Raw genomic sequence first — 23,949 nt, 5'->3', positions numbered from 1 at the left:
TCTTTAATACAGTTAAGAGTTTATTCTTTAATATCAATAAATAAGCAGCTAGAAGAATCTCTTCATTTCCTCAAAGTTGAGGAGTTTCATTTGTTTGTTTTTCCTAACAAAATGTTTCCTTCTGTTTATGTGTGCATTAAAAAATCCAGCCCTTGGCTTGAGGTGGGTTCTAGTCATGAGAAGGGGGAGGAGGGGGAAACGAATATAGTGTGGTCACTAATGCGGAAAGCACTTAGGATGGTATGTGTCCAAGTGTGTGTGCGCGTGAGCTTGTGTGTGCAAAGGCAAGGACAGGCAGGTGGCTCAAAATGTACAGAAGTCGAGTCGCTGGTGATGTTTATGGGTTGGGTAGAGAAGCAGCTGGCAGGGAACATGGCGTGGCAAATGCCAGCATTGTGGCCCACACTAGCAATCCCACTAGCAGAGCAGTTAGGGGGGGAGAAAAACAATATTAAATAACAAAGGGGCACAGAAGCAGAGATAGGTCAGAAGACAAGACAGTGGGGAGTTTGGGAAATGGGCAGATCTTGACAGTTGGGGGACGACGTGGTTATTTCCATGATGACTCAAATGTTCACTTCTTTCCTTCTAAATGCTCTGTAAAAAAGGGAGGAAGAAAATAAAGAATAAAGGGCAGAGAATGAAGAAATCAAGACCCCCCACACTGCAAGCAAGATGAATAACCTAGAACTAATTGATCTGCGATTGGGCTGAGAATGCAAGAGGCCTAACAGAGTTCTCCCCCATTATCCAATAGCAAATGGTACTCTGGCAAGTAGCTATTATTGTTCCTGTTGCCCTTTTCTACCTCTATAAGCATTTGTGCCTTCAACTGATTATGAGACATATAATCTCATAATCTAGTAGCCATGTGTGTTTTCTACATCCTATTGGGGAAACCTGCCCTTCTAACTGGAGAAGGCATGCACATACTCCATTACTTTGAGCTTGCTTTCTCTTCTAATTATTGCAATAAACCCTAGCAAGATTGTGTACTCCTTGGTATTTGTTGAGGGTAGTTTTTAAAGTGCAGTCTCTCACTTTATAATTCCTTCCTTAGAGACACATACCTGATAACTATATCTAGAGTACTTTCTCTCCCTCCCAATCTTTTAAAGAAATGTTTACGCTTTCTGTATATTTTCAATTCTCTTTTTTTATAATTTGTAAATGGTCCATGGTATACTTAATATCTTCTATTTCTGATTATTGCTGTCATGGAATCTAGTGAATGGTTTAAATAAATAGGTTGAAATTTAACAGACATCTCGCTAGGTTGGAGAAAAGTAGCCTGCATGCTATCTTAATAGTAGAGAGAATTCTTAAAAAGAAAAACCATAATGCTGTACCCAGTTTATGCTTAGAAAATGAGACAAACTATAAAATAGCTTTCCTCTAGAGCTGAGACTGAGGTAATTACTGAGGTAATTCCTGTCATGAATTACCTTCCAAATGTTAATAAAAAAATTAAAAGTTTTCCTGGGGATTTTTCATAGTTTAAATGGACTGCTATTATCATGTGGATCAATATTTTTGTATGTTATTCCAGCAGTGATGTTGATTTAAATTTTGCTAACTATTTATATGGTATTATGGTATTTTATTGTGGACTGTACTTGGTATTGTTGAAATCTTCTGATTGTGGAGGTATGGGATGGATGGATGGATGGATGGATGGGTGGGTGGGTGGATGGAAACAGATAGAGAGACAGAGATAGAAAGAAACAGAGATATATATATATATATATATATATATATATATATATATAGAGAGAGAGAGAGAGAGAGAGAGAGAGAGAGAGAGAGAGAAATGATATATATATATAGAGAGAGAAATAGATAGATAGATAGATAGATAGATAGATAGATAGATAGATAGATAGATAGATACTATATTACAATTAGGGCTCAAATAATTCTACTGCTTAAGAACTAATTTTACAAACTGAGTGGAAATTATTTCCTGTGAACCATGTGTGGCACTTGAGCCTTAGTGAGAAATCAAGAGACCTGGGGATGTTCACTGCCCTGGTTTCATGCTAACCCCAGCGCAGAAAAGCTCACCCAACCCAGAACATCATTTTCTCCACAGCTTTGCCCAAGTATCCTCACCCACCTCTTAAGAAGAAACTGACAACACCAAAAGCAGCAGGCCCACAGAAGGAGCATCCCCCTTATGCTGTCCAGCAAATGTGTGGCCAAGCAATGACTTAAATCAGACGTTTGCCTAAGCATGACAGAAAGGCAATAAAGGCACAGCTAGTCACAGTCAGGAAGGCTGTGGAAAGCAGAAAAGATTTCTGTGCAAACAAAGATCAGGACAAGACTATCCTCTCATTGAGCCAAACAGAGTGAAGTCAGAAGCACCTAGGAAAGGGCACCAAGGCCAAAAAATGGCCAGGAAAAGCACAATGTAAGCAAAGGTCCGACTAACAGAAGTACAATTTGGAATATAGCAGTTAGGGTTCGTAGAATCCAACAGATAAAATTGTAAAATGGTTTGTGCTGAAAGTTATCCCCATCTTTTTTTGGGGGGGGGGGTTAAAGGACCCTATGATTTATTCAGCGGTTTCAAAACTGAACTCTAAACTAAACCACTCTAGGATTCTTTAGAAATTTCTGAGATGTTCCTCAAAGGAAGGATCAGTAAACTCAGGCAGCAAACTTTCCCTAAGAAGTAATTTGTCTACCCTTCTGAGCTTCCTCTGAAACACAGGAACTGCAGAAGTCGTAAGAGGTGGTGATGGCCATTCATATAGGGGTTGGTTTTAATGTCAAAAAATGCTCCTTTTTCTCAATTATCTGTCTTTCATATAACAACTGCTGAGAATATGAGAGATGACTTTGACAGAAATACACAAGATCTGTCACTAGCATGATTGAGATATGTGTGAAAGACGTTTTAGGTCCACAACAGACGAATATTGGAAGCGGTTCAGATACATTCCTAAATTACTAAATTGTAAAAAAAGAAGGCATAGCACAATCAGACCTGCAAGAGTCTGTTATTATAACCAAACTCAATAAAGCTATATTTTTTTTTCCTTTTTCCGAAGTTGACTTTTTGGATGGAGTCCACCTAGTGGTGCTGACATCAATCCTGCAAATCTGATTATGTTGTACCTCCTTTTCTTATAGTTCAGTGAATTAAAGAGGGGGTCTGTCTAAACCACTTCTGAATATTATGTCTCTTGTGAACATAAAATATGTTTCATTCCTTTTTGCCCTAGTAATAAATCTCGCATATCTCCGTCAAGGTTATTTTCCCTACTTTTTATAGCAACATTACAGATACACTGGTCCAGCAGTCTTCTAAGAAATGCTTGGAATTATAATTTTGCTTATTTGTATATCTTGGCACATGAGCAAAACTACCATTTCCAGAGTTTCAGCAGATTGAGATAGGAAGCAATCAATAAAACAGATTATTATTGTACCTTTCCTCCTCCTCTCTCTTCATCACTAATTCATTTATATTCAATATTATGCATATAGGCTTCATTGGGGATGAAGCAGAAGGTGGAAGCAGAGAAGAATGAGGATACACTTTCTGATTGTTCCTCTATTCACATTACCTATGTCTACTAATAGGTAGAGTTACCAAGACTGGTTAGATCAGACTCCAACCTATTCTGTGAAGATCAGTGGATTAGGCATGGTTCTATATTCTCTGAAATATTTGAAGTTTTCTAAGTAGATACACAAAGATTCCTTGGCAGACGTGTTAGTCCCACCATCTTAAAAATGCTAAATTTGAAACCCCTTGGAAATTCAGCCTGCTCTATGGGCATTCAAAACATAATATTTATAGTTGATGTTTACTGAAATGGCTGCGACCATTCATTCCAGCAGGAAGTTGAATTTGTGGAACATCGAGTCTCGCATTGACCAGATTACCATCAACCAAACATTTCCTGAAGGAATGGTACTCTAGGAATAATTCTTTCAGGGAAAGATTTTCTGTCTCTTGCCCTATGACGCAAGCCCTCTCCCCCGATGTGGATGGACCCTAGTTTCCTGGACAATGTCAGCTGCAGCAACAGACTGTCCAAGCAAAAAAAAAGAAACATTTTCCCCAGCTCCCCACAGATATTGCCTATTTTTCTGCATAGATCAACAGACAGATATGAAGGAATTGCCAGAAAACAAACAAGGCATGCAATTGAGGGTTGTACAGTAAGATACCTGGGAGGCAGGATACAGGAGAATAGAGGGGGAAGGAGTTATGCTACAGGATGGAAAGGATAAAAGAAGCCAGAGTTAATAGAGATTAGGAAGGAAATTCACAAGAAGAGGAGAATATTATTAGTTTGGATGGAATGAGTAAGTAAAATAAATGAATGAATGATTAGCAACCCACAAAGGTGGGAGAAAACTCTTTAGAATAAGAGATATGCAAACAACTGTTCCTTTTCTCTTTTGCTATATCTTATTACCCAGAACTCCCAGATGGTTTCCCAAAGATGGTTTTTCAAAAGGTAACTCTTTGTTTTTCCTTGAAGAACTAAAGAAGCTTTTTGGATGAGGAGCGAAAGAAAAACAAAGAAAATCCAGTTGTCTTTTGAAAAAAGCACCTTTGGGACAATCATGATCTGGATGATTAAGACTCTCCATAGACACCCAGATAGTTTCCATCTACCTCTGTGCTTCCTCTGGTCCAAGAGAACCTACTTTAGCTTCAGATTTAAAAAGTGAAACCAAGGATCCAGGGGCAATTCCACAGTTTGACAAAATGGACTCTTTATCAGAATTGTACATTCCTTGGGACTGATATCAGATGCATCTGGATGTGCTCCATGGAGTTCATCAGGAAGGAAGCCAAGTGACTAAGGACCAAATCCTATATTTAAAGATGTGTTGCACTGAATGAGTTCAGATGGGAATTCTAGACTAATAGAGGAAATATCAGAGGAAGGCGGGAAATAATTACAGAGAGAAAGATCAGAAGGGAGGGGACATTCCATTTCTTATCTTCTCCAACTTGATGATTTTGTTTTTATGGATTCCATCTGGGAAATCCACTTCCAGTATGAAGGAAAAGGCAAAGGACTGGGAAGATAAAGTAGGTTAGGGAGGCTTACGCTCCAGATAGTTCCGGGCAACGAATTTGAGACATTCATCCAGAAAGATGACAGGCAAGGACATCTTCAACACCACGAGCCAGTGGTGTAAGTCCAAGTGTGTCAGTTTGAAGATCATCTGGAAAGCACAAGAACAACAATGGAGACATCAATAGAGAAATATGTATTTTCTTCTACCTTTCGACTCATAGAATATGTACTAAACTGATTTAAATGATAGGCTAAATTAGATATAATTGGCTGAATCCTGATTAGAGATTAGATTTAATAAATGGGACTTATAACTCCAAGCACGTAGAAGTGTATAAATCAGTGGTGGCGAACCTATGCGATGGGTGCCAGAGGCAGCACTCAGACCCTCTCTGTGGGCACGCGTGCCATCGCCCCAGTTCTAGACCTTCAGCTGGGTTTTATAAAACCTTTTCACTTTAGTCCTCCGCTGCCATGTGCAAAAAAAAAGGTTCAATCAGTCAATTTCGTGGGGAAAAAAAGATCTTGCAAAGTTGGAACTGATTGATTGAACTTTTTAGTCCCATCCAGTCTGCCGTTACCACCACAGCCATGCCCAGCCAATGGGCTATGCCCAGCCAATGGGCCACACCCACCCAACACTCAACGATGCATAAGTGGGTTTTGGGTTGCAGTTTGGGCACTCAATCTCTAAAAAGTTTACCATCATTGGTATAAATCCTTTGATGGAGAAATTCTGGAATGAATGGGAGAACACTTGAAGCATCTCTTTTGGAGCTATTATAGAAGCTGTTTCTTCTAGACCAGCGGTTCTCAATCTGTGGGTCGTGACCCCATTTGGGGTCGATCGACCATTTCACGGGGGTCGCCAAACAACGCGATCCGCCATTTTTTTGTCAGCCGGCGCATGGGCCGGCGCATGGGCCGGCGCATGGGGGCACCGCCGCGCATGCACGCCGCGCATGGGGCGGTGCATGGGGCGGTGACGTGCATGCGCGTCGTGCAGGGGGCGCCACCGCACATGCGTGCCGCGCAGGGGGCGCCGCCGCGCATGCACGCCACCTGCTTATGTCCGGGGTCGCCGTATAAAAAGGTTGAGAACCACTGTTCTAGACTGACTCTGCTGCTTTCAGAAGCTACTCTTAGATATTTCCTTGTGAGCATGCATGCATGCATAGCTGCTTCACATGTTATTTTCCCCAGCAAGCAGAGGTGGCTGTGCATAGGCACATATGAAGAAACAGCCAGAAACAATTTCTGGAACAGCGATAGAAGCCTGGAGCAGACTTTGAATGATTTGAAAAAAGGGACTTAAAGCACACTGCTGTGCATTCTGAAGTATTTTTTTCAAAGGTTTTGCATAATCTTTTTCTTAATTTCTGTAGAATTCAGCAAGAACTGGGAGTGCAGTTCTCTGGCCATTTGGGCTAGGCCATGCCTCAGATCTGAAGGCAAAAAGGTTCATAGAGAAGCATGAATCTAGTACCCATCTGCTACTCCCTAAAACTTCTGGGTGTGTTTGTCATGTAGCTGTCCTCTTTAGGTGCCACACGATCCTGGAAATGATACATTTGTTTTGAAGAGCTGAAGAAAAGTAATCCTTTATTTGCACCCTGCAGACTACATGGTCCCTTTTTATTTTTGAATCCAAAAGTAAAATCCCCCAGCCCTCACTGATCAAAAATACTGTATGGTCACTATTACTTACAGGCAGGGGATCAACATAAAGGATGACAAAATGCAGAGACATGGAGAGGCAGATAGATGCCAAAAGCCAGATGTTCACCCAAGGAGGCATCCGTACCAAGGACTGGTTCTCTGAAAGGCTATGGTAAAGAGAGAAATGGGAAATTAAATCAAAGTTATGATCTCCACTGTGTTTTTGAAATGAGAGCCCCTAGTCTTAAATAATCAGTTGGTGCAAATATATAGCGACTAGTTCTCAAAAAAATACGGTAAATAAAATTGAGATACATGAGAAGTGAGCAGCTTTCCTTTGAGCAAAAGGTTAATTTGATAGATTTCAGCTCTGCAATGAAGATCCCAGCCCTGGGAGTTAATAAATGGGTTCAGGTAGTCTTCAATTTACAACCATACTTGAGCCCAAAATTTATGTTGCTAAGTGAGACATTTGTTAAATGAATATTGACCTATTTTACAACTTTCTTGCCAGAGTTGTTAAGTGAATCATTGCAGTTGTTAGTAACAAATTGTTAAGTGAATGTGACTTCCCCACTGAGTTTGATTTGTCAAAAGGGGATCACACATGACCCTGGGACATTACAACCATCATAAATATGAGTCAGTTGCCAAGCCTCTGTATTTTGATCACATGACCATGGGGATGCTGCAATGGATGTAAGTGTGAAAAACGGTCACAAGACGCTTTTTTCAGCGCCGTTGTAACTTTGAATGGTCACTAAATGAATTGTTGTAAGTTCAGGACTACCTGTATTAAAATTTGGGTGTAGGATTCAATTAATCTTAGACTTCATTTTAAATCAACATCTTTATGACTTTGAAAGATGATCAGAATGGGAGAGCTAGGGACTGGAGGCCCTTGTTCTTTGCCCTCCCTTCTGAACAGTAAAACATGAATTGATTATGCAAACAAGGAGATATTTTAAATTAAGGATACTTGTCTTTGGGGCATGGCAATAATTCTGCTGCAATAGCTGGGAAAGCACTGCTTTGGTGCTAATTAACTCTGGCACGCTTCAGCAGGCTGCCCTTCTATTGTGAAGAAACATCCATGATAGATAAGATATAAATGACTTACATTGGTATTCTTCAGATATTCGTTAGTTCCTTATATTGTTGCAAAAATTATTCTGCCTTATATATTTGCAGCGGCTGATGTCTTGCATGAAATGTAAGTTTACTCAAAATATAGGTTTTTGCACATTGCTAAAAAGCTGAATCAAAGCTGAATCGCTAATATTCATTTTTTACTGGCATGGACTGAGTTATCTTTACAGAGAACATTCATTTCTCCTTCTCCATTGTCCTGCACAATTTGGAAAGCTGGAGAAAGCATAAGATTTGTATGAGTTGAGAACAAAGCATGGGGAAATGCTAGTGAAAAACATGCCAGGCAGTACCATGTGCCTAAAGCCATCCTCCATTTTACCTGTTGAGCGCATTGCACATCTCAATGGTGACCAAGACAGACAAAGCCATAGTCATGGGGACAGAGGACTCAAAGATTTCACAGTCCAAGCCATCAAAGGAAGGGTGGTCATCTGTACATTGCATGAAATGGGACTAGGAGAAGAAAAGAAGAATGGGGAAAAGCGAGATTAAGATGGAACAGGGCTTTTCTGAATTAAGAAATCTTTCATTCCTCATACGATACTTCTGTTCTTGTCTCCCACAACTTAGAGCAGGGGTGTTAAACTGCCAGCCCGCGGGCTGGATGCATCATGCGGAAACTGAGCCCACCCCAGCTCGGCAATGGGGAAAAAGTCGCGATATGTCACAACATGTCACAAGACATAGCGAGTTTGACACTCCTGACTTAGAGCAATCAAAACTCACCAATTGATGGTAAGTCACTCCAGGTCCATCCTCAGCATATAAGAACCACCAAGCAGCAGCCCCAACAGTGGCCGCTCCGACGTACACTGTAAGTGAAACAAAAATAGAAAGATTATTGTGAGCAAAGAAAAGGCCAGTGACAGCAGAATGAGATATTTCCTCAAGGATGACCGCTGAGAAACTGGAATGAAAGGACTGCATTGGTTTTTTCTTTGCACCTTGGTGGCATAGTGGTTAGACTGCAGTATTGCAGGTTAATTCAGCTCACTGCCAGGCGTTCGATCCTCATGGACTCAAGGTTGACCCAGCCTTCCATCCTTCCAAGGTCAGTAAAATGAGGACCCGGATTTCTGGGTACAATAGGCTGACTCTGTAAACCGCTTAGTGCTGTAGAGCCCTATGAAGTGGTATATAAATCAAAGTGCTATTGCGATTATTTATCTGGTGAATGCATATTTTGCCCTAGCCTAATGGCTCTGTTTGCAAACATATAATAATAAATATGAACAAAATGCAACTGACTGAAGAATAAACCAAAGATAGTCTAATTGTACCAGACTAGATCGTGCAGAAGATTTGTGCTTGCCTGGGATTTTGGAGATGATACAAATTGCTGAGCTGAGATGACTGTTAGGTCACATAAGACAAGGATGAGGGTATACACTTGAATTCACAGTTAGAATATAGGTTCAAAATGTATGATATAGGTCCAGAGCTAGACCTAGGCAACAGCTATGGGAAGAAAGCACTTACTTCCAATGGCCATGTAGCGGAAGAAGAGCCAACCACTAATCAGGGACTCCTTGGGGCTGCGAGGGGGCTTGTTCATGATGTCCAAATCAGGGGGGTTAAAACCCAAGGCAGTGGCTGGAAGCCCATCAGTCACCAGGTTCACCCATAGCAGCTGTACAGGGATTAAGGCTTCAGGGAGACCGAGGGCGGCTGTGAGGAAGATACTGGAATGGGGAGAGGAAGAGAAGAAAGACAAGCATGAGATCAAAGAAGTCTCTGGAAGTCAGGAGCATGTGACATCATCATCAACACTTAGGGGGACAGTTACTCGGTATTTATTGGCCCCTCTGCAAAACCGTTTTCCAGACAATCTAGTTTAACTTTGAAGCTGACCAGATGACAGTGGGCAAAGCCCCTTACCAGACAACCTCACCCACGTTAGAGGAGATGAGGTAGCGAATGAATTGTTTCATGTTGTTATAGATGGCCCGGCCTTCCTCCACCGCAGCCACAATAGTGGAGAAGTTATCATCTGCCAACACCATTTCAGAGGCAGTCTTGGCCACGGCAGTGCCAGAGCCCATGGCAATTCCAATTTCAGCTTTCTTCAAAGCTGGGGCATCATTTACACCATCACCAGTCTATCAGGAGACAGAAAGGGAGGGAAGCAGGAAAGAAATATACAGTAGAGTTAACTGAGATATACAGAAGTAAATATTGGAAAAACCTCATGTTCTAAGAACAACCCTCCTTGATGAGGGATGTGATTGCATCACTAGGTGGTCCTCCATTTCAGAAAAGAGCTGAGGCAATTAAAAATATCTTAAATGAGCAATTCCTGAAGGGAATCCCTTAAATATTCCCTGATGCTTCCTAATGACATCATGCTCCTGCAAAGCTCCTGTTAAAAGTAACGGCTCTATTATTTTATTATTTTAGCATTTATTTTAAATTTTATTTTAATTTAGTTTGATTTGATTCCTGTCCAGTGGTTTGCTTCTGTATACATTTTTAAAAGTTGGGTGAACTCGTTAATTAATCCTCAGATCAAACGTGGGAAAAGGGAGAAACATAGAAATATCTCTTCCCTAAATAGCTGAAATGAAAAGAGACACTCTTTTGTTCACACAACAGTAAGTTGGGGAAATGGTCAATTATTTCATCTAGTAAATTTCATTCAGGATTTCATTCTTTTTAATGAACATCAGGCTACAAAAATTTAAGCAATCATACATCTCTTACAGGCAGTCCTCGACTTTGAAACCATTCTTTTACCGACCATCTGAAGATACCACAGCACTGAAAACAGTGATGTATGACTGGTCCTTGCACTTATGACCATCACAGCATCCCCATAGTTGTGTGATCACAATTTGGGTGCTTGGCAACTGGCATATATTTACAGCAGTTGTGGCATCCCGGGGTCACATAATCACCATTTGCAAAGTTCAGCTGACTCCCAACAAGCAAAATCAATGGGGGAAGCAGGATTCACTTAATGACCATGTGATTCACTTAACAACTGTTGCAATAAAAGTCGTAAAATCAGGCAAACGTCACTTAACAACTACCTCACAACAGAAATTATGGTCCCAGTTGTGGTCGTACGTCAATGGACTACCTGTACTAAATTTCCCTAGCGCCTAATGGTGGGTAGTTCCCTGCCCACCTATATTCCCCTCTATTCACCATGGCAGTGATCTCATCGAAGCTCTGCAGGAACTCCACAATCTTTGACTTGTGCGTGGGCTCAACCCGCGCAAAGCAGCAAGCTCTTCGGCAGGCTTCCCGTTGCTCAGCAGAGGGCAAGTCGTCAAACTCCCGGCCGGTGTAGGCCCTGCCAGTCACATCTTCATTTTCGCCGAAGATGCCGATGCGGCGACAGATGGCAATCGCGGTACCTTTGTTGTCGCCAGTGATCATGATGACGCGGATGCCAGCTTCACGGCACAGTTCAATGGATCCTGAGACTTCTTTGCGGGGAGGATCCAACATTCCTACGCAACCCACAAAGGTCAGGTCATTCTGCGAAGGTCATAAAAAAAGATTACTAGCTGGCCTGTAGAATCTACTAGCCACCACACTAGGTAACCGACATCTGGTCCTTTATATTAAGTTTATGCCATGCCAAAGGCTGGAACGTTTGCAATAAAAACAAATACAGTTTGAGCTGAATTCTCTGATTATCTTTTCTAAGAGCTGTGAAAACATGGATCTTCAGAGGGGCATCTGGGAATGTTTGAAGATTTTGTAACCCAAATACTGACACATCAAGTGTGCATGGTTTATGTTACTTGATTTTTTTAAATAACATAACTTGTAATTTGTAAGCTATTGGGTTTCTCTGAAAATGGAGCAATTTACCAGCTAAAGTAATGAATAAATAAAAGTTTCCATTGAAGACATCTACTTTTTTTTTTATATTGAAAATTTTTTACATTTTACAAAAACAAATCCCATTCCCATACCCCCCCCCAACCCTACCTCACCTCCCCCCTTCCCAACCTCCCAAACCCTCCCCTGGACTTCCCAGAGCTGAGTACAGGCTTAATTTAAAAAAAAAAACTTAAAACACTTTTAAAAACCTAAACAAATTTAAATACAATCATCATTCTATATAAACTCCCTCCAAAAACACAAATTTAAACATTACTTTCTTTGAATATCTATATCTATAGTGTAAAATCTAATTTCTCCCTCTTTCTTTATCCTAAAACGAAAAAATAAACATATAAACCTTTGTTATACCATTAAAACTAAATACTCTTAAAAAACTTAAAGTAAATACATATTTCCTTCAATCTTCATAATCTTCTCTCCTATCCAAAAAGAAAAAAACTTAAAAAACCTATAAGTCCTAAACAAATCTAAGCACATTTAATTAAACAAATTATTTTCTCTTAAAAATATTAATAATAATATTTAAAAACTAGAAACACTTTTAAATCCTAAACAAATCTAAATACAATCATCATTCTATATAAACTCCCTCCAAAAACACAAATTTAAACATTACTTTCTTTCCTAAACAAATCTAGACATTTAATTAAACAAATTATTTTCTCTTAAAAATATTAATAATATTTAAAAACCAAATTTAAGCATACTTAAAACTTGAACAAGTTATACTCCCTTCAAAACACAAATTTAAACATTACTTAAAATTTAAAACATTAGAATCCCCTCACTAAAATGAGCAAATTATAATCCCTTCAAAACACAAATTTAAACAATATTATCATTAAAGGTTCAAAACTTAAAACAACAAAATTCCCTTATACGCCTATCCATAATAAACACATTAAACATTTCAATCTTCACCAATAACAAATTCCATCCGTAAGAAACTGCATCCTTATCAGTCTCAATTATATTAGTATTATTATTAATTATTCACATTCCAGTTTTTTCCATTCTCCATTCTTCCATTCTTCCATTTCCATTCTCCATTCTTGTATCAAACTCGTAAGAAATGCTGCAAGTTCTGCCTTAGGAGACTGCTCCAAAATTCCTGAATCTCCCATCGACTCCGAAGCCAATACAGGTAAGGGTTCCTTGAATTCCTCCTTGTGTTGGTCTTTACAATTGTAAGTTGTACAAGTTATCCTCTGCCCGTTCCTCTCTTGTTGATGCCCCTCAAACTGAGATTTCCCAATTTCCATTTCAGGCAGCAATTCCACCCTTGAAGATTGCTCCAAAGACTTTGTAGGTCTAACATCTCCCAGAGATTCAGAGACCACTGAATATGAAACTTCCTTAACCTTCTTCTGTTGCTGCTTTTCTTTGGAATTGTATGCTGCACAAGTTGTCTTCTGCTCCTCAACCTGGACTTGTTGAGGCCTCTCACACAAAGATTCGCCAGTTTTCATAAATATAGGCTCTTCAAACTGTAATTCTACATTCTTTTCTTCCAAAGCTTTAAACTTAGTAGATGGCGATGCACATACCCCCAGGACCGAAGTATAAAAATCTTTTGCTTGAGAAACAGTATTAAGTCTATAACATGTCCCCAGGTAGTTCACCACCATTCCAGTCGGAACATCCCATCTGAATAAAATTTTTCTCTTTTTAAGTTCATTTGCTAGAAAAGCAAACTCCTTTCTTCTTCTTAAAATTTTAGATGGGATCTCCTTAAAAATTATAACATCTTGTGAAGCAATTTGAAATCTCTTCTTATAATAGGCTTGCACAATTTCATTGCGTAAAGATCTTTTACCAAAGTAAATTACCACATCTCTTGGCAGATTCTTCTGTGCTGCCACCACAGAGTTAACCCTAAATAATTTTTCAATTTCACTAAGTATTCCCTCTTTTTCTTTATTCAAAATCAATGCAAAGTCCTTTGCAACCATCTCTTTCAGATCTCCTTGCAAAGACTCTCCCAGGCCCCTAATTCTTAAGGCATATTCCATTTGTCCATATTGAAGCATAAGAATCTCATTTTCCATTTCTTTTTCCATACTTTCAATTTTCCCCTCCATTATGTCCACTTTTTCAGCTACCTCTTCCACATGGGAGTTCACCTTTTCAAGAACAGAAGCAACTCCTTCTAAAGCCAAAACAAAATCTTGTCTCAAGATCTTATTATTTTCCTCTAAAATCTTTTTCATTTCTGCCCTAATTTGAATTATAACATCTCCCATCATGTCTTGCAAATCCTTCATAGTTATTAGCTGACCCCCAGAAGAGGGTGAAACTGTTGATTTAGAAGCTGTAGAAATCCCTGGACGCTTTGGAGCCATCTTAAAGAAAAACCTTTAGTCCTTCTTAAAAAATTATAAAAATTCCTTCAAAAATCATAACTCCCTCCAAAGAAGGTCATTATAATAAAAAGAAAAAAGGGAAAAAAAAGAAGAGAAAAGGAATTAAAAAAAAGCTTTACTCCTTCTTAAAAATTGCAAAAATTAAACAGAAAAAAGTCCTTCAAAAAAGGGTCATTACAATAAAAAGAAGGGAGTTCAAAGAAAAGAAAAAAAAAGGGAGAAGAAAAAAAAATAATTAAATAGAAAAAGTCCGTTCCAAAAAAATACTTAGAGATACCAAAAACAACCATTCCAATCATAAGAAAATAAAAAGGGAAAGGGAAAGGAAAGAAAGAGAAACACCAAAAAGCCTGCCGGTCAGCATTCTAACTTCCAGAAAAAAAACACCGAGAGATTTGCCGATCGCCATTTTACTTTCCCTTTCAACAAAGAAAGAAAAATAAAAAGAGAGAATAAAAATAGAAACAAGTCTTAAAACTTAAAATCCAAATAAGTCAAAGAAAGCAAAAACTAAATCCTCTACTCAGCTCTGTCCGTTTATAAAAAAAAAAACTCACCAGTTCTCTTTAAGCACGGAGGTGTTTGCAGCGGCTCGTTTTGTCCCTGAGGACAAAAACAGCTGGGAAGCGGAGACAAGTCTGAACTCCGTGGGAGCACTCCTTTCACCCCCCCCCAAAAAAACTTGGGGGGTGCAAAAGAGGCTCTACCACTATTCAGACACTCTCTACCCCCCCCCTTTGCCCGGGAGGGGGATTTTGAACCGCTGAACAGCTGGTGTCTGCTGTTCATAGCGGTTCTTACACTTACCCAGGAGGACGGCTACAAAGTAGCCGCCATCGCGCGCGCAAAATCCACCGGAAGTCGAAGACATCTACTTTAATACCGTGGCTTGAGGGGAGAATTGGATCAAAATATCCACAGAGTCAAAGCTTATAATGACGGGAAACTTCTCTCAGACTCCCTAACTCACATCTCACTTGTGCATATAGGAGGGAAAAAAGTTTTATATGCTAATTCAAGTTTCTTGGAGAAGAAATATTGAAAATAAAATAAAGAATTAATAAGAAATAAACTAGGAACAGAGAAAAGTAAAAAGTGGCTGGCTCCCACTTTATTTTTCATACAATGCGCTGGACCAAAATATCAGTGCCAATTTTTGTTTTGATCCCTTATATTATCTAGTCCAGGGGTAGGCAACCTTAGCTCTTTTATGACTCAGGAATTCTGGGAAGACCACGAGTCATAAAAGAGCCAAGGATGCCTACCCCTGACCTAATGTGACTTCAAAAACAGAATGTATGGTTCAATGGCTTGCATGAACTAGGTAATGATGATTTACTCAATAAACCATGGTTAAACACACCATGGTTTACAATATGGTTGCATAAGCACATTGCTTATATGCAGTGATGGGATTCAAATATGTGAATAACCGGTACTCTGTGTGAATGCCGTTTCTGGAAGTCTGTTCTGGGCCTGGGCAACAAAAACTTAGCTACCAGTTCTGCGGAAGGGGTGCAAACTGGCTGAAACCCACCACTGCTTATATGTCAATGCCTGGCTTGCTTGGCATGTTGTCCTTCAGCGTTCTCAAGAAGCAGAGGTTGAGATGAAGGAATTGCTCTTAACTGACTAAACATAAACTAATTACCTTCCATTTTTGCCATCAAAAGGCCATTCCCACACTCCATAAACAAGCTATATAGTAATAGTAATAGTAATAGTAGTAAAGTTGGAAGGGACCTTGGAGGCCCTGCTCAGGCAGGAAACCCTACACCATTTCGGACAAATGGCTGTCCAGTCTCTTCTTAAAAACTTGCAGTGTTGGAGCATTTACTGCTTCTGAAGGCAGGCTGTTCCACTGATTAATTGTTCTCACTGTCAGGAAGTTTCTCCTTAGTTCTAGGTTGCTTCTCTCCTTGATTAGTTTCCACCCGTTGCTTCTTATCCTGCCTTCAGGTTAATTCCCTCTTCTTTATGGCAGCCCCTGAGATATTGGAATACTGCTATCATGTCCCCCCTTGTCCTTCTCTTCGTTAAACTAAACATATCCAATTCTAACAACCGTTCCTTATATGTTTTAGCCTCCAGTTCCCTAATCATCTTTGTTGCTCTTCTCTGTACTTTTTCTAGAGTCTCAACATCTTTTTTACATCGTGGTGACCAAAACTGGATGCAGTATTCCAAGTGCGGCCTTACCAAGGCATTGAAGAGTGGTATTAATACTTCACGTGATCTTGATTCTGTCCCTCTGTTAATGCAGCCTAGCACTGTGTTGGCCTTTTTGAGTTTAGTATCTAAACTCAATCAAGGTTTTTTTTTCAGCCGCAAAGTATGCATTTCCTTTTATATACACTTGCACATGTTAAAAATCCTTACATTTAAATTACTATATTTTCTTAAAATGTATTTACTGAGGTTTATATTTCATACTGCCCCAAAATATTGTTTAATTCATTTTCATCATTTCTTTTGCGAGAAGTTCCCTACCCCTGGAAGCTGATCTGGGAGTTTTTGCTACCCTTTGAAAACTCCCAGATCTGCTTTCAGGGGCAGGGATCTCTTACAAAAGAAAAGATGAAAATAAATTAAACAGTATCTCAGGGCAGTAGGAAATATAAACCTCAGTAAATACATCTTAAGTAATTTAGGCTAAAATGCACACAACATCTTCAAAATAAACAGTATTTACAATGTCGTAAAAATGTCATATCCAACCTTGGCAACTTTAAGACCTGTGGACTTCAATTCTGGGAGTTGCTAAGGTTGGATACCCCTGCTCTATAGTTTTCATTAATAATCTACCATCACTGGTCAGTTTTACCTCATAGTCAATAAATTTGGTGGAATCTTCTAAACACATGTCTTCTCTCTTTGGTGGGGTGTCACGAGTGGCCAATGCCAAGCAACGAAGAGTATCCCGTCCTGTGCCCCACTCTTTGATGACTCCCAATATGTGGTCCTTAACACTGGCAGTGAGGGGAACGCGTGTGGTGCCCACACGAATATAGTTACAACGATCAATCACACCCTCGGGGGCGCCCTGTAAAGATACAATAAAAGTAACAAGCATTGTCACTTGTGGAGAAAGTGGATAGAATAGCAAGCAATGTGACAACATAACTGTCTAGACCAGATCATAATACTTTAGCATAGAAGTTCTTTTTCCTTTATGTGGAAGAGTAAGTGATAGATATATTAATCTGAAGGTCCATCATTGAACTGTATGACTGCTGAAGACGGTTCAGATAACTGAAAATCTATCCTTAGTTCCCCCTTTCCCTCCAATAGGAGAAAACTTACAAATAAGAACAAAACTCCATACATATAAAACTAGCTACAAAAAAAAATGAGAGTGCCTGGTCTTCTCCCTGATATGATGGTCAATGGAAAGATTCCAGGCTAAGCTGAATGCCAGGCTAAGTTTCACCTGAACAGTTACCATTTATATATACCAGATAGTCCTCGACTTATGACCACAATTGAGCGAAAAATTTCTGTTGCTAAGTGAGACAGTTGTTAAGTGGGTTTTGCCCCATTTTACAACCTTTCTTGCCACCATTGTTAAGTGAATCACTGCAATTGTTAAGTTAGTAACATGGTTGTTAAGTGAATCTGCCTTCCCCATTGACTTTGCTTGTCAGAAAGTTGCAAAATGTGATCACATGACTCCGGGACACTGCAACTGTTATAAATATGAACTAGTTGCCAAGCAGCAAAATTTTGATCACATGACCAAAGAGATATTGCAACAGTCATAAGTGTGAAAAAGGTCGTAAGTCGCTTTTTTCAGTTCCATTGTAACTTCGAATGGTCACTAAATTAATTCTTGTAAGTCGAGGACTACCTTTGGATAAGTCAATTAGAAAAAAATTATTAAAGTTAGAATAGAGGCTGAGAGAGAATTCCTATTTCCCCTTGTGGTCACTGAGATGGGACACAGAGAAGCGTACTACCAACCTTGATAAACATTTTGTTACCAACAGCAGCCCTGGAAGCTTTGGCTGGAGAGCAATAGACAGACATGGACTTCCTGTCACGAGAGAACTCTAGGGTGAATTCCTTCTTCATGAGTTGTTTGATCACCTGAACAAATGCAAAGCAGAGTGAAAAAAAGAGAGTTAAACCTTACTTTGCTTTACAAGCCAGAAGAACCAGAGCAAACGAATGAGATGAATCCAAGCAATTGGTCCTCCAAATATACTAGGCCTGGTTTCCAGTATTACCCCAACACAAAAGGCATGGCCATCTCTAGAAAATATGTAATGTGAGAACAATCATCTTTTTTGAGCCTGAGAAGAGACATAAATATACCTGGAGAAGGCCATCAGAGGATGGCTATTAAGATTGCAAGAAAACAAATATATATTTTCAGTACAACAAGCAAAACCTATTATTTAATTAGGTATCAGCTTTCAGGTGATGCTACATAAGTCTACAGCAGCTAAAATAGCAAAAGGCTAATGGTAACAATTAAACCACCAATAATTTGGAACAACAGTTTGGAATTTTAAGCCACCCAGAATTATCAATTGAGGTGGAATGCTGTAGGAATGAACGAACGAATGAATAAATGAATGAATATTTATTATAGCATTGTCTTTCATAGATTACAATTTAGTTCATCAAATCCACTCCTTTGATGTCTGCTACATGGCAGAATTGGCAAATTACAAAAAAGAGAGGAGAAATGGTACTTGGATGAGTTACATCCTCCAGAGAATCAACTTCCTTTCTTAATCTACAATAAGCTCCTAACACAAACACATTTCTACTGTTGTGTTCCTCCTATGCTCCACTGAACAGTGCCTCTGCATTCCAAACCTGTTCCACAGCAGAGCGTGGAATGAACATTGAGTCATGGAAACGTGAGCTTCAACTCTACAGTAGAGGTGGACATGGCACCATTCAGTGACCAAGCAATACAGATCTTTATGTGAATCTGGCACTAAGTCACAGGAGGAAGGAGAGAAGACCACTGAGTCATCAGTATGAAGAAAGAGACCCCCCAAGAAAGGATCCTCTCTAATTCTGGCAATATTTATCTGATAGTTATACAGAGTGTGTTTTAATCTGGTAAGATTCTGCCTATAGGCGAACAACAAAGAAACTACTTTGAGAAGTTAATCATGGCGGTCTTGGTTCCCTGTGCCTGACACTCTAATGACAGTCAGTTCCCGGAAGGAGAATATACTTACTGAGTTGCAGGCATTGGCACGTTCCACCTTGCTGAGATTTCGTACATCTGTGTTGAAGACATTCATCTTTTCAACCAAGCAGGTAAGGGCAGTTTCAGTGGCCTCACCAACCTTCTCATATACACCTTTGGACTGGAAAAGGGAAGAATCAGAGATATGATTTGGGTATATTGAATTGTGATTAACAAATGCTTGGGGTGTATTTTCAAGATTCAGCCTGGCAAGAATTATTACTTTAATGTAATTTGAGAAAACATCTCAGACTTGACCTTCTCTAATTCTCACGAAGAAAAAGAGGGGGTTGGGAAGAAAGTATTCAGACTCTCAATATTCTATTACTGTAATATTTATTTAATAAAATAATTAGCATTCGTAACTCTGTCTTTTCTAGTCTGGTCTCCCTCAAAGGACTAACAGACTCTTATCATTCTCAGGGCTGTTCTACAGGCTTATAACTAGTCTCTGGTATTGAGTATGTTTGTGCCTTCAGCTTAGTCTTTACTCCTGGCAACTATGTGGATAAGTCCATGCAAATGTTTGGCAACTTTTTCAAAAGTGATTTGCTGTTGCCTCCTTCCAAAGACAGACACTGACCCTGAGTCACTTAGGTGGCTTTGTGCTTAAGGCAGGAGTAGAACTCCTGGTTTCCTGGTTTCTAGACCAGGAGTCCCCTACCTATTGGCTACCGGGCTGCGTGAGTGGCTAGCCAGTATACGTGTGTCTTCGCAAATGCACAGCCTCACTTTCATGAGTGTTGCCGCGAGCATCACAAGCATTTGCAGCCCCGCTTGTGCGAGCACTGCCGTGAGCGTTGAGGGTGTTCGAGACCCTACTCCCGCAAATGCTCACGAGCAACAGGTGTGCGTGCACGTACACACATGCATTCACACCCCTCAAAACCAACCTTTCTTTTCCCTCCCCCCCTGCTCCGGGCCGCCAACCCCCAAAGATTGGGGAACTCTGTTCTAGTCCCCTATCTTTAAATAATGCACCAAACTGGCTGTCTCCAGTCTTAACTGCCTAAAATAATGACCACTGGTGCATGTAGCACTATTTTATCAGCCCTGTGAGAAAAGAAAGCAGCAGTAATGAATTCTGTAAATTCCCTGCCCTCAACATCTGACCACATCTCCAGAAATGCAAAAGGAAGAGGAAGTTTGGACTTCCTTTTATTCCAGGCTTCCCTACATTTAAGATTTAACAGTCATTTTCTCAGCTCCAATGAACCTGCCAATGCTAATTGAAAGAAAGAAAATAAAGAAGTTTGGAATTTATTCCTGCTGGAACCTTGTCCAGTACTAAGTACGATTCCTCTGGATGCCAGGTCAAAATCTTTATATTGCCTTTTAAGAGAGTTTAGACTCTGAAGGGTTTTTTTTTTTTAATTTTCACCTTTTTTGCCTCTGGTTTTATTATTTTAATGATGAATTTGTTGGTTTTATTTTATTTTGGAGGTTTTGGTGAAGGGAATCACACATATCTCTTAATGAACAATTAGTGAGAAGTGGATGATGAAGCCAAAGAGAAGCATTCACCTCATTGAAATCCAGTGAAGAGTCATTGCAAAGGGCACAAATCGTAGCTAATTCAACAAGACCATCATATTGTCCAGTTTTGACTTGTTTGTCATTCTTAAATCTGCATGTTACAAAAAAAGTAAAAAAATGCATTTGTTTTATTTATATAGCCCATTTATATGGCCGCCCATCTCACAAAAAGTGACTCTGGCAACATACAACAAAGAGATAAAGCAATAAACATGTAAGAAATGGTCATTATTTAAAAGTTTAAAAAGTATCTGGCACACAAGAGATTACATTAGTAAGGGACCCTCACAGGAATAATGACATAGCCAGGCCTTAAGAGACTTCTGAAAAATAAGTAAGGATAGAACTGACTTCAGTTCAGGGCTAAGAATGTTCCAGAAGGTGGGTGACACAGCAGAGAAGGCCTGCCTCCTCAGGCCCACCAAGTATAACAGATGGGAATCGCAGCATGCCTCTTCTCAGATCTCATGGGATGGGCAGATGTAATTGGGGAATGGTGGTCCTTCAAATAACCCAGCCCCATGCAATGAAGGGCTTTAAAGGTCAAAACCAGGACCTTGAATCAGACCTAGAAGCAAATTGGCAACCAGTGCAGCCTGTGAAACAGAGATATAAATGTCCTATCCTAGACACACATGTAACTGCTGATGGAAAGCCCATATTAATTAGCTAGTGCAGCAGTACTAAAGAAACCAGGTTCCAAGTATTACAGAGACCATTCTGTGTGGCCCTCCCTGCCCACATCACTGCATTTTGCACCAATTGAAGCTTCCGGATACTCTTCAAGGACAGCTCCAGATAGAGTGCATTGCAACAATCCAATTGGGAGGTGACAAGGGCATGAGTGACAGTGAGCAGAACCCCCTGATCCAGGAACAGATTCAATTGGCACAACAATACAAACCTGTGCAAGGGCCCTCCTAGCCGAATGCCACCTACTTTTTAAGCAAGCTGTGAGCCCAGGAGGATGCCAGATTGTGCACAGGGTCTACTTGGCGCAGTGCACCCCATCCAGCACCAAAGATGGCATAGTCTGGAACTGGCAGGGCCCCAAAGTCAAAGCCACTCAGTCTTGCAAGAATTCAGCAAACCTGTTATTTTCCATCCAGACCCCCATACCCTGCAGGCACTGGGATAGGATGCTCATGTAATTGCTTAATTCAGCAGGGGCAGAGAGATATAATGGGAAAGAGCACAGATTATTGCTTTGAATTATGGGAGAAACAAAACAACAGCTAAGAAATCAAAGCATCTGAATAAATATCACATTAAGGCAGAATATGATTTGTTTGGTTTTGATTTAGTATTTTGTGTGAACCTAGCCATTACAATTTCAAACCATAATAACCAATAAATTATGTGTTAGTGAATCCAATCACTTCAACTTAAGAAAACCATAGTTGAAGCAAAACATTATTTAATGTAGTGTAAAAACTAAAGTACTGGCTTTGGTTTAAAAACAATCAGAGTCTATTTTTCTCTAGATATATATAGAATTAGGCTATCAGGTTTACAGTTTTGGCTTTATTTAAGGTTCACATTTGTACTTACACTTCTCCTTCGGGGGCGTAGGTGGAACCAGTGATACTGAATTCATTCAATGCACAAAAGTCTCCCTCTATTTTGTCCACAACAAACATCTAAGAAAAAGAGAGGAAGGAAGGAAGGAAGGAAGGAAGGAAGGAAGGAAGGAAGGAAGGAAGGAAGGGGAGGGAGGGAGGGAGGGAGGGAGGGAGGGAGGGAGGGAGGGAGGAAGGGAGGGCAAAGATTTCAATATGGATGAAGATGAGATGCCCAAAAAAGACTCCAGATAAGAAAAGTGCTAGCATCCACCTTCAGCTCACCTTGCAAACAGACATTTGGTTGGTAGTCAGAGTGCCAGTTTTGTCGGAACAGATGACAGAGGTGCAGCCCAAAGTCTCCACTGAGGGCAGGCTTCTGACAATGGCATTTTTCTTGGCCATACGGCGAGTCCCCAGAGCTAGACAGGTCGTGATGACAGCGGGAAGGCCTGGAGAGGCAGAAGAAGAAAGAACAAAAGGATAAGCTTGGGAAATTCATGTCACATTCAGACATATAGCTCTGATGACCCCTTTGGCTTTTACTACTCATAATTATACTTCTTTTTCAGATATCATTGGGAAACACCCATTCTAAGATTCCAATTTGTGACAAAAATGCCAAAGCTTTCATGAGAAACAGTGTGTCAAAAAACAATAGTATAGGAAATATTTTGGATCTGAACAGTCTCTAAAATCTCTGAGTGACAACATTGTAATAAGAGGACTAAAAAAGATCTTAACTCTGTTCTCTGTGTTGAAAGGCCGAGACATACATTATTGTAGTCAGATCACCAGGAAATATAGCTTGGGGAAAAGGTAGGCATATCTGGGAGACCCTCCTCCCAGTCAGTCTCCCAAAATGACTGCCAAGGTAGGCCTGAGTAGTTAGAACAAATCAAAGTACCAGAAAGCAAATTTGCGACATGATTCTCCAAAATTCTATAAAGTTTTTCACCTCTAGGATGCTTTGTGCTATCTCAGCTGATTTTGCCTTTCTATTAAACCAGGGGTCCCCAATCCCCAATCTGTGGGCACAGCATGCCAGCAACCGGTCCACACAAACAAGCAAAGCCCCATCCGTGGGATGCAGGCAACACACCAAACCACACACTCTCCGGTCCACGGAAAAGCCTCTCTCCACAGAACCGGTCCCGGGTGCACAAAAGGTTGGGGACCTCTGTATTAGACAGGTGGGCATCCTTCCAGATCGTGCACTGGGCTGTACACGCTCCCTTCTTTATTGTCTCAAAAATGCCCCTTCGCTCTATGCAATTCCCAGAGCATTCCTGGCCAAAAAAAAAAAAAAAGGATGCTAGAGGTTGCCACTTTGCTTTGCAACCTGCTAGGTCCCCATTTGTTGTTTTTAAGTAAAAAAAGATTATATAAAATCAGGTAAGTCATAGGCTATAGTAGCACAAAGGGAAGTATCAGTGCCACATTTAGACCTGATGTTTGGTTTTGACTTAATGTGATTACAAGTAGTCCTCGACTTACAACCACAACTGAGCCGAACATTTCTGTTACTTGATTGTGGGAATGCTGCAACGGTCGTAAGTTTG

General features: G+C 40.1%; 1 protein-coding gene across 2 annotated transcripts in view; it reads right to left on the bottom strand.

Moving 5' to 3' along the window:
* The window catches only part of ATP2A1 (ATPase sarcoplasmic/endoplasmic reticulum Ca2+ transporting 1), a 45,839-nt gene continuing 21,890 nt past the window's right edge, over window positions 1–23,949 (bottom strand). Inside the window, exons 9-23 of one of the 2 annotated variants that reach the window (XM_039335301.1) lie at window positions 22,673–22,839; window positions 22,380–22,468; window positions 20,817–20,919; window positions 19,282–19,413; window positions 18,044–18,169; window positions 16,908–17,126; window positions 11,010–11,345; window positions 9,741–9,961; window positions 9,342–9,544; window positions 8,589–8,674; window positions 8,182–8,315; window positions 6,760–6,877; window positions 5,082–5,199; window positions 4,186–4,228; window positions 1–597 (exon numbers count right to left, since the gene is read on the bottom strand). In XM_039335301.1, coding sequence (XP_039191235.1) covers window positions 4,224–4,228; window positions 5,082–5,199; window positions 6,760–6,877; window positions 8,182–8,315; window positions 8,589–8,674; window positions 9,342–9,544; window positions 9,741–9,961; window positions 11,010–11,345; window positions 16,908–17,126; window positions 18,044–18,169; window positions 19,282–19,413; window positions 20,817–20,919; window positions 22,380–22,468; window positions 22,673–22,839 — 2,057 coding nt within the window. In that variant the 3' untranslated portion in view covers window positions 1–597; window positions 4,186–4,223. The remainder of the gene's footprint in view (window positions 598–4,185; window positions 4,229–5,081; window positions 5,200–6,759; window positions 6,878–8,181; window positions 8,316–8,588; window positions 8,675–9,341; window positions 9,545–9,740; window positions 9,962–11,009; window positions 11,346–16,907; window positions 17,127–18,043; window positions 18,170–19,281; window positions 19,414–20,816; window positions 20,920–22,379; window positions 22,469–22,672; window positions 22,840–23,949) is intronic. The other variant, XM_039335300.1, reaches the window with a different exon arrangement.

Source organism: Crotalus tigris, unplaced genomic scaffold, assembly GCF_016545835.1.
Source record: "Crotalus tigris isolate CLP2741 ecotype Arizona unplaced genomic scaffold, ASM1654583v1 scf7180000017639.5415321, whole genome shotgun sequence".
NCBI lineage: Eukaryota > Metazoa > Chordata > Lepidosauria > Squamata > Viperidae > Crotalus > Crotalus tigris.
The sequence above is the reverse complement of the archived record's forward strand: the minus strand, read 5'-3'. Positions and strand labels throughout refer to the sequence as shown.